This window comes from Physcomitrium patens, chromosome 7 (genome assembly GCF_059467195.1).
Source record: "Physcomitrium patens ecotype Gransden chromosome 7, ASM5946719v1, whole genome shotgun sequence".
Taxonomy (NCBI): Eukaryota; Viridiplantae; Streptophyta; class Bryopsida; order Funariales; family Funariaceae; genus Physcomitrium; species Physcomitrium patens.
Genome location: NC_143416.1, coordinates 13028832 through 13039755, shown reverse-complemented (window position 1 = coordinate 13039755; position 10924 = coordinate 13028832). Strand labels below are relative to the sequence as shown.

The following is a 10924-nucleotide window of genomic DNA, read 5'->3' as shown; positions in this document are numbered from 1 at the left end:
CGACCATGGAGAAGAGCTCCCATTGTTTATGAAAGTGAAAAAAGAAGATTAGTAGACATGAGAGCTGGAATTTGGCATCATTTACCGCTACCGGGTGGCAGACCGCTGCGGACACTGCGGGGCCGCACCTTATCCAGATCCGGAAATGTAGAGACGTTTGTAAGGAACAAATTGTTCAAGTTTTCTGGTAATACCTCTTTTGTACGTGTAGTATTTTTCTCAGAGATTGCTATGCACCAATTTTTGGCTGTTTTGCATCACTAGTTAGCAAGATACTAAGACTAGTTAGGGAGGAGCTTTGGCAGGCACGCTTACTACTAGACCTTAGTCGTCTTGCCCTTTTGCAGAATTGTATTAACAGTTACACACTTGAATACAAGCATTGCGCACAGTTACACAATAGTATCCTAGATTACTTTCACTATAGTACACCTACCGCCATGGACTCAAGTCATCACCATATACTGTTGAGTACCCCTCGCCGACCCCCTCCAATACGTACACGAGTAGGCACGTCTCCCAACAACTCATTTAGAGGATCGAAACCCAAGAGAACTAATCTCACAGGATGACATCAATCGCTTCTTCACAACGGAGACCTTGGGAACATCACACTTGTAGGGATTATCCCAGCTCAAACATACGTCTAGTGTAATCCAGCGCTCTTGGGGACAACCAAAGCACACCCACGCCACAGCTCCACCACTCCAGCCCTGGAACCATCTAGAAAGCAGCAACAACCGCTCCCTGGAACAACATACGAATAACCCTAATTACCAGAATCACCTTCAAACAAGAACGTGGACCGCACCAGCTACGCTCTCTGCCTCACAGCTACGCAATTCGAACCATCAGCATCGAGGAGAACTGAAACACACACCAGTGCAGGACCTAGGATATAAAAATGAGGTACAATATTGATAGCATTTGGACGGCCGCCACCATACCAGGTACTATCAACCTACTCCATTTCAGCACCTACCTAATTACACCCCCAGATTGTGGAGTCAGGAGGATGCAGACGATCGCCATCCTCTCCATCCTCTTCTAGGAACTACACAGAACCTCACCGACTGGCACCAAGAGGCATAGCCATAGCCTGGAGTGGAGAGTGCTTTCCTCCAGCGATCCCCGATTTGATTTATGAGAGTCAGGATGTTGTACAAAACCAACGCCTTCGCCTGGAACAGGAACATTGCCAGAACGATAATACCACCCCGTACCGCCACTGCATCTCCTATGTTGAACTGGCAGTCAACTTGATAGACATCCTGCCATGGACAACGCTCCCACCGGTAGCACAAGCTCTGATCTACATAGAAAACCTAGCATGTTATCACAAATATATTAGAAAGGAAGAACCATCTAGACTACACCACTCCATGACACATCATGATATAGAATTCTATTATACAGCCATCTCTGAAATTCTATGCAATCTTTTCCTACATTTTGGTCTAACACCAAATAGAAGCTAGCACTAGCGTGAACTAGTGCAGACGGAGAGAGATAACATTTAGTGTAGAATGAACTCTAAAGGATTCTATTTTGAAAACGGAAACCTCTTAGCAGCTAACAATTATAGAATTAGCTCTCAGCTGCAGCAAGAGGAGCGTAGGAACACGGAGCTACAATCCTTGGCCTGCCTAGAATGGGTACAATTCCGAGACCCTCAATCAACATACAATTGGACTGATTGCAAAGGCACCACTCACACGGAGTGGGCAGGCCGATCGGTAGGACACGATACAGATAACGTAGGTAGAATTGAATCTACGCCTCCTGATGACATTCCCACACATGTGCAATCCTCACCGGAACCGGATCTACCAGCCCAAGCTCCCAATGTATTTCCTCACTCCCCTAAAGACACACCTATGATGGACCTTGACTCCAACCAGCATGTACAGATGCCCATTGCCCAACCAGAGCCAGTGCACAGCATCCAAAAGGAGGACAACAGCGCACCTTTCACCCATCGGAAATATTTCAATGCACAGCTAACAGCAGAGACTCTCACCCGACTACGTTCCTCATTGGGACATGGACAAGAACATACTCTCATTGGAAAAACACATGGCAACCTACCTAATCAGACAGATCTCAACACTTGGGAGCGGAAAACACTACAGATTTATCCGAGATGGAGAAGGGGGAGTATGCCATGGCCTAGTATATACAGGCAGCCCGGAGGAATGTGAACACTGCCACAAAACAGACCACACTGTCAAATATTGTAAAGTCCCCCGACTATACCATAAGAAAAACAACAACAAGAGTCGAATACAACACACCAAGCGGTACCCTCAACCTCATCAACCTGAAATGAAGGGCACACTTCACCAGGAATGGCGTGTGAAGGAATACAACCCCCCAAACATCACACAACTTAGTTTTGAGCCCAAGATGGGAACTAAATCTGAGGATAGTATAGGAACTTCTTCTGACCCACCCTCATCCGACCAACCAATCTCTATGTTTGAAGATTCCACAACAAACAATACCACATAGGACTCTGACCTACAGATTTTTGAAAAATCACAGAGACCACAGTTGTCCCTGGTGCCACCAACCGATATCACAGCAACTAATCAGCCAAAAGTTAGCCAAGCAATCTATGCACAGGAACCTCACCAATGGATATGGACCAAAAACCTATTGAGTAAGACACCAAACATCCGTCCAAAAACAGGATCCACTGACCTCGCTCTAGAGGATATCCTAATAAAACGGATATATCGAACTTCAAACATCTCAGCTAAATACTTGCAGGCAATAGGGATCATAGATGTCCCCGCGCAGCAATATTCGTTGTTTAGTAGCCCCAGTATTCTATTGCAAGAGCCAATAAGAGGGCAACCTGGATTACCTATACACAATTAAAAACAAAACGGTCAGCCCTTTCATCACATTCGAGCTCTTCGAACTGAATATCGCCAAAGAGGTTTACTGGTCAACCAAATTGTGTTGCCAACAAATCACAAACGACACACAACCCGAACTACGCAGCATCATCAAGAATCACAACAACAGGCACAACCCCCTCACCACCTGGGACAAAGCTGAATGGATTATTGAAAAGAAGAACTCCTCACCAATACCCCCTAGTGCTACCTCCTCCCTATGATGAATACTGATCAAACAGAACTAGTCTTTGCAAATACAAGAGCATACAACTGGAAATCCAGGCGTGTACCCATCCAATGGATTATGCGGAGCTGCCCAACCAACAAGATATATATTAGTTACCATCTCTTCCAAGTCTAGGAAACCATGTACCCTAGCCTGCCGAGTACTCTCACTTCTATCTCGCCACTAAAACCAGAAGCCAAGGAACCTAGAACACAAGGCTTTCAACAGTCTGACATTGAGAAGGCGTATTGTGGATCATTTAAACTTAAAAATAGGACTTAGAAAAAATCATGCATACTTCCAATGAATCAGCAATAATATAATTCAATCTACCATAATGAAGAGCCAAAAATGATGTTCCAATGTAATTACACATATGAAGACATAATACATGGTTAAGCCAAAAGTTATTTTTATCATGCCTGGCTTTGGTTAGATCATCAACGTACTTGAATTTCAAAGACCTATCTACTCATATATGAATTTTTCATCAAGCAAAATAAATTAAACTAAAAATTCATCATTGAGATTCAATAATGATCAATATTGTGTTATATGCCTATTGAGATAATTCAAGATGGACTATATTTACTTTCTTATTTGTAGTGAAAATACAAACTTGATATTATAAAGATAGTTGCATAAAGAAAATCCTCAAAATTAGAGCCTAATTAACCACTGTTAAAAATATAATTATAAAAGAATTATTTATATAATTCCATCATTACTCATGCATTAGTTATTGCCTTGGCAGCATTTGCTTTTGTCTGTAACTTAATTAAAAATGTCCTTGCAATCTACAAACACACCAAAGAACAAACTACTAGCAAAATGAGTCAATTGTGGAAAAAAGTTGGTTTGGCATTAGTTAAATATTAGTACACAAAAAGACCATCAACTTTTACAACATATGTAGCTATCTATGCAAGTTAGTAAAGATTAAATATTATAAATAGTAGATAATAACAAAGATCATATACTAAGATAAATTTTACCAACACTCGTTTTAGTTTCTTTGGATCATTTTTGCCATTGATAGTCCTTGAGATCAAACAAATGTCACAAAATCCTTCATTATCTAATATATAAAATGTGAATTTTTATATTTTAAGGATTTCAATAATATTCCTTAATTATATAATGGTAAGACATTGACAAAGTATATTTGAATTGATAGCTCTATTTGAAAAATAATTAGCTAAGAAGTATTGCAATTCCCATCTAAACTGTAATGTTTAGATGAATTGTAAACTATGATGAGCCTAAATATAAAATAAACTTTTAAAATTCTTAAAGTAAGCTATGTTCTTAAAATAAGCTTAATTAAAATTTTATTAAGTTTTGATCTAATATTTGGTTAGGATTTTATTAGGATTTATTTTAAAATTAGGATTTAAGGTTATATTAATATTTTATTAAGTTTTGATGAGGGTTTTTATTTTTAATATTTCTTTAAGATTTTTTTGATATTTTTTTTGGATTTTTTTATTATATATATTTATTTAAGTTTATTTTATGATTTCTTTATATTATTTTTATAAATTCTTTGAGACTTCTTTTGGAATTTAATTAAAGATTTATTAGTATTTTTATAATTTAATTAGAATTTTTTTAGGATTTTATTAGAATTGTTAGGATCTTCTTTTTGTAAGTTTCATTTTACCTTCTACAACCACATGCCTAGTTCATTCTCAAGAAAACTTTAGGAAATACTACAGCCCCTAATCTATAAGATGAAAATACAAGTACCATTATCTCAACTTATTGCTTGTTTTGTGAGAAGCTCAACTGCAAAGAAGTCGATTTTATAGAGCATAAGCACAAATATATAATGAATACAAAGTCATTTACAATTCTATTGTACATTGACAAAATCTCGATATATATGAAGTTGCAGTATACTAAGGGATGGACAAAATATAGTATATTTTTTAATGTAAAAAAGAAACAATTTTTCAGGTGTATGAACTTCAATAATACTCTTGTAGCTTATTTTGATAAGAAGAATGCGTAATTATTTGGAATCAATTAAGACATTGTAGATGTTATTATGAATGATATATTCTTTAATGCCAATGTCAAAGAATTTGTATCAATATGTAAACAAGCATTCAATATCTTCAAGCTCTTTCAAGATATAAATGTTGATAGCAATAGCATTGATAGAAAGTAGAACCTGAACCGAGAAGCATAAAAGTTCAAGATTAAATCTTTCTATTTTTTTTGTCTAATAATTGGCTATATTTCTTGTAGAATTTCATTTCAAATGGTAGCACATTATATGGACATTATCAAAACTATATTGAACATGAGTTACTTTAGTAGATGTAATAAAGATTATGATGTTTTGTTCATCAAAGCCATTTGTGATGTGACTCTATAGAAGATCATAAAGGTATTGTGAATTTAGTGGGCATTTTTTCTTATTTTTGATGTCAAGTATAAGTAAGGCATCTCATACCTTGATTTTTTACTTTGATTTGAGTATCAAGCAAAGTTATACAACCTCTACCTTCTTACTATTTTGGATTGCAAGATAATCAACATCATCGTTATTATTGATTTAAAGATTTTGGATGTTATTCTTTCAAAGTAAAAAATACATCTTATTGATATTAGCACAAATAGTAAGTGAAAAATGAAATGGTAACTTTTTGATATTACAACAAAGATAGTCAAGGTTGTTGTTGATGGAATAATTTGTATATAGAGTACTCGAAATCAATTTAAACTTGTTGTCTTAACCAAGTACTTGAATTATATAATGACTAATTTATAAACACCTTGATGCACCTTATATCTTACTTTTTTTTTCCAATCTAATCTTATCAGAAAGATAGATTGTACATGCCCAAATTTTATACGCATATATTGATCAACCATAAAGAAACTCTATAACTTTTTACAGCAAAAATATAATGTTATCTATGAGTATCTTAACCAAAAGAAACTAACATGTATCTTTCTTCCTACTTAGTTGATGATATTCCTTATATTTGATGATATTAAAAAAGTGATATCTATTATCTTGATATGCTTACAAGAACTAAATACTTTCTTTAATTAGCAAAATATATAACTTAAAGACTTGATTCAAATATTCATATTACTTTATAAAGTGCATACTCTGTATATTGCTGCAATTCTTATTTAGATTGATAGTACCTTCAATGTCATCTATGGATCATTTTTTGTAGCTTTCACTAATGCGGACGCCTTTATTCAAGAAAAAAAAAGTTTTGTTATGAGCACTTTAAATGCATAGCTTACAAAAGATATTAAAGATATGGTTTATTTTGTGGTAAGTTTGTTTACTTATCTTGTCAATAGCATGTCTATTATTATTGTCCAACGTGATTGAACAACAATGCTAGTAATCATAATACTTTTAAAATCATGCCCGATAATCTTTGTCATATACATACATCTCTTTTGTACATATTAATTTATCAACATAAGATGGGATTAAAATCAACTTGTCAAAAATATAAATATTTACTTTAATATTTACCTATATGATTAAGTAGAAGTAAATAAAAGTAGATTTATTTCATAATATTTTCTAAAGGAGCTTTCAAAAAGCTTCTCAGATGCTACTTTGATTATAAATATATTTATACTTGATTGGTAGGCTAAAAACTTAGACAAAAAATTAACCATGTATTGATAGCTTGCAAAATGAGCTAATTATGTGGTGCACATATAGAAAACTGATCATTCAAGTTAAGATATATGTCTTACAAAGTCAACACATTGTCGTATTACATGGCATTTGGTTTGACAATGCACTACACATTTAGCTGTAGAAGATAAAAGGAAAACTACAACACCAAGTCTTAACAATTCTAATAGATTCTTAAACAAATTATAATTAAAGATTAATAAATATAATCAAATATCAATTAAATTCAATCAAAATTATACAAGAATTATGTAAAAAATATAAAATATTCATATAGATTCCTTAAAACAATCATAAAGATATAATATAGAATTCAAAAATATACTAAAATAGAAATCTTAATAAAATATTAAAATAGAAATCTTAATTAAATCTTAATCAAAACCTAATTAAATTCTAGTCAAATTCTAATCAAATACTAAATAAATCATAGTCAAACCTTAATAAATTCTAATCAAATCCTAATTAAACATAAACCAAATTCTAAATAAATCTTCATCAAATCCTCAAAAATTCCTAAACAAATCTACACAAAAATCTAAATAAATCTTAAATAAATCCTAAATAAACTCTAATCAAATCTAAAACAAATCCTAAACAAATCCTAAACATATCTTAACCAAATCTTAATCAAATCCTAAACAAATTCTAACCAAATCCTAATCAAATCCTAAACAAATCAAAATCAAATTCTAAACAAATCCTAATAAAATCCTAAATAAATCTTAGTCAAATCCTAACCAAATCCTAACTAAATCTTAAAAAAATCTTAAACAAATCCTAAATAAATCCTAACCACATCCTAAATAAATCCTAATCAAATCCTAATCAAATCTTAATCAAACATAAACCAAATCCTAAATAAATCCTAGTAATTCCTATAGAAAATTTAAACCTCAATAACTAATGAATGAACACCTCTTAACAATTAACTTGACAACAAGCACAAACATTTTGAAGAAAATCGAACTTACCAAAAAGAAGATCAATCCTAACATTTGCTCAGATGTTGTCCTTCTCCAATCTAAATGTTGAATTTCCAGCGCTAATATCTCCTTATTGAACTATTCAATTTTTCTCAAATTTCTCACATATGTAGAAAAATAAGTCTACTATCTACACACATAATTTTCACTCCAATCCAACTAGTAGATTGCAAAAAATCTTAGAAATTTTCACTAGAACTAAAACTCTACTTTTGAGACCTTGATCCACTTAAATGTCAATAACCCTCGATCCAATCCTTCGATCAAGCTCAAACTCACAGAATATATTGAACACATATAAATCTCTAAACCTTCAAAATTTCACCTATGGATCTACTGCCAAACTTACAAAATTCTTCAAAAAATATCTCTCATTTCATTTCATAAAACTAAAGTCATCCAAAACAAATCCTAACTTTGTAAAGCTCTTACAAAGTCAATACAAATCCAAATCACCTCAAATCAATGCTTATCAACATTCTATCAAGTCTGCTCTCTAATTCCACTATTTGATTTGCCAAAGAATCCGAGAATCATTGTCAAGGCTTGGTTTTGTGCCTTGGAATCTGATTTCGGCCCTAATTCATAATCGGCCCTCTTCAGGTATCAATATCTAGTTTTTCTAAGTAATTTTTACTGCAAACCACTCTTAATTTCTTTTCAAAAGTGTCTATATTGTTTATTTTTCTAATCTACCTTATTTTTCTCTATTTGTGGTCCTACAAAGTAAGTAGAAGCCTATTTTTTAAAAAGGCAGTATTAGCACTTTTAATTTTTCTACTCCTTGATTATTATCTATTTTTCCAAGATAATTTTTTTACAATATATTTGAAATAAAATCTTCAAAATTATGATATTTTCTTCATCTTTTCACCTATTAGTCATTTTACATCACACCAACATTGTAGAGGACTTATAGGACATTACTATATATATATATATATATTTATATTTATATATTTATATATATATATATATATATATATATTAAGAATATACATGGAGGCAAAAGTGAAGCCTTCTTCACTCTTGTCAATGCTTTTCTAGTCTTTAGTCTTATTTTAAGACTTTCTACTCTACTTATTTTTAGTAATAATTATTCTACTTTAATACTATATTATCTTTGAATAATTTTTTAGTCCTTTTGAGTGATATCATATTTTTTTGAGGATTTCTTTTTTCAAGATTCATGGCCTTAAGAAAGCTCGATAGGACACTCACACAATTGAAGATATTGAAAACAACCACATAGCAATGGTGTATGCCTATCTCAAGAAAAGTGCCTTCAAAGTCACCATTGATAAGTACAACAATTTACAAATAGATTTTAATATCAAGTAGTCTCATTATAATAGCCGTTTTCTACAATCCCAAAGATTTTGTGGTGGATTGGTCTCTATCTTTCCTAATACCAACACAACTGAATTTGACTTCTTTATGATTACTTGGGAGAAAGACAAGTATTGCTAAATCAACTTCTGATTTGAGAGCATTCTACACTCAAAGCAGTCTGATTGTGTTTGTCAAATTTGATGAATATAGATATTTTTGGACACTTTTGTAGCCAGATTTCATCCATCTTTAATTCACTTAAAATAAAGTAGCATTGCTATACTAAAATAAGCTATACTATGTATTTTAAGATATTTTCTAATTTAAAGTGGCTTAATTATGTCTCTTGTTAAGTTTGGAGTCTTTAAATTTAAATATTAATAATTAGTTTTTCTTAGGAAATATCTTTAATTAATATATTTAGTTCAAATAATTAATTTTTTTATTTTACAATCTCTTTTGGACTCATTCTACATAGCTAGTTATTTATAAAGTTAAATAGTTATTTATTAATGTCAGTGAAGAAATTTTTCATTTGTTTTAATATAAGTGGCTTTTTGGATGGATTTGGACCAAGATGGAATGGATTATATTATCTTGGTCTTGTTTTTCAGTCTCTATAGAAGTAGGATAAGAGTATAATTAGATTATTAGGAATAACTTCTAAGCACTCCATGATATTACATGTAATTTCTATGAGTTCTATAAGATGAATAGTAATTGAGCCATGTAAGAATATGAGATGATACCTTCGAAATCCATGAGGTAAGCCGAAATCCTACCCCCTTGGGCAATGAGATTCGCCTATGCACTTCAAAACGAAGAGTAACAAGCTGCCGATCATTTGGGTTGTTAAAAAAGTAGACAATAAAGTACGTCGATCAACATTTTCTCTGTCTCAACACATAGGGCTGCATCGCTTGCTGGGGATGAGTTTCATAGGATGAAGGTAGTTGCGAGTAGCACCGCAGCAGAATGCTTGGAGAGATATATTTCTGTTGATGATTATGTGTAGTTTAAACTACATTCTATCACTGCTTGTGTAATTCCTCCACTCAGCAATTAGCAAGAGCAGAATTCGGACCGTTTCTGCAAAAGTGCGGTTGCTGCTTGCTCTTTATAAAGCCAACCATGACCTGTGGATCCCTTCTCTCCACCACATATTACTTGCTTGTTCTTTCTGGCTCTGAAGAACTCCACGTAGGGTGATGTACTTACCACTTAAGAGCCTGTCACTTTCCTGTCACTTAGCAACACAAACTGAGACACATTTGTAATTTTTGCGCATTTGACATTATCACATTCCCACCTGCCTTCACATCTGGAGATTGTCATTCCACCTCACTGGAAAGTGTATCAGCTGCGGATATTTTGCACGATGAATAATTTGACTGATACTCTCTTCGAAAGCGACCATTTCGCTAAAAATCCTCCTTCAGTTGTGGACTGCCTCGAAACAGTGAGATGTGACTATTTGCCATTTCACTAACTTCTCACCCGATCGTTGGAGGGCTAATGCTCTGACTGCAATCTTGCTATTGGTTGAAGTCATGGGAGTGTAGAGCAGGGTTTGAAACTTGCGGCACTCACAGAGATAATTCACTTCTGAGAACTACGCTGAAATGTTAGTCAAGAAGCAAAATGTTTAGTCAAGCACTTCGGCCAACTTATTGCATTTCTTCCAGATCGAAGATAGAGGACGTAGTATAGTTCAATATATCAGGGAATGCAACTTGTAGAGATTATAGACCTGTAAGGTCGTTGTCACAGCAACTGCCAACATACCCTCATA

General features: G+C 33.5%; 1 protein-coding gene across 31 annotated transcripts; it reads right to left on the bottom strand.

Annotated features, from left to right (window-relative positions):
- Nucleotides 1-333: 333 nt before the first annotated feature.
- On the bottom strand, nucleotides 334-3306 carry LOC141045592 (uncharacterized). 31 transcript variants are annotated; one of them, XR_016504222.1, is made up of 5 exons: nucleotides 3197-3306; nucleotides 2635-2869; nucleotides 2089-2204; nucleotides 983-1325; nucleotides 334-747 (listed from the first exon to the last, which is right to left on the bottom strand). XR_016504222.1 is itself a non-coding variant. In XM_090252035.1 (5 exons), the coding sequence occupies exons 4-5, from the start codon at nucleotides 1039-1041 to the stop codon at nucleotides 528-530; spliced, it is 279 nt and encodes a 92-aa protein (XP_090108161.1). In that variant the 5' UTR covers nucleotides 1042-1325; nucleotides 2089-2204; nucleotides 2704-2869; nucleotides 3052-3294; the 3' UTR covers nucleotides 334-527. The 31 variants fall into 31 exon arrangements, 29 of the variants coding, with proteins under 29 accessions (XP_090108161.1, XP_090108163.1, XP_090108152.1 ...); XR_016504223.1 differs by having other exon boundaries at nucleotides 983-1312; XM_090252035.1 differs by having other exon boundaries at nucleotides 2704-2869; nucleotides 3052-3294.
- Nucleotides 3307-10924: the final 7618 nt, after the last annotated feature.

Bases quoted from the DNA above. Each gene is read 5' to 3' on its own strand.
- LOC141045592 (XM_090252021.1), bottom strand. From the start codon at position 1,802: ATGTGTGGGAATGTCATCAGGAGGCGTAGATTCAATTCTACCTACGTT. The intron at 1,308-1,715 runs GTGAGTGGTGCC...TATGTAGATCAG, and splicing joins GATCGGCCTGCCCACTCCGT to AGCTTGTGCTACCGGTGGGA.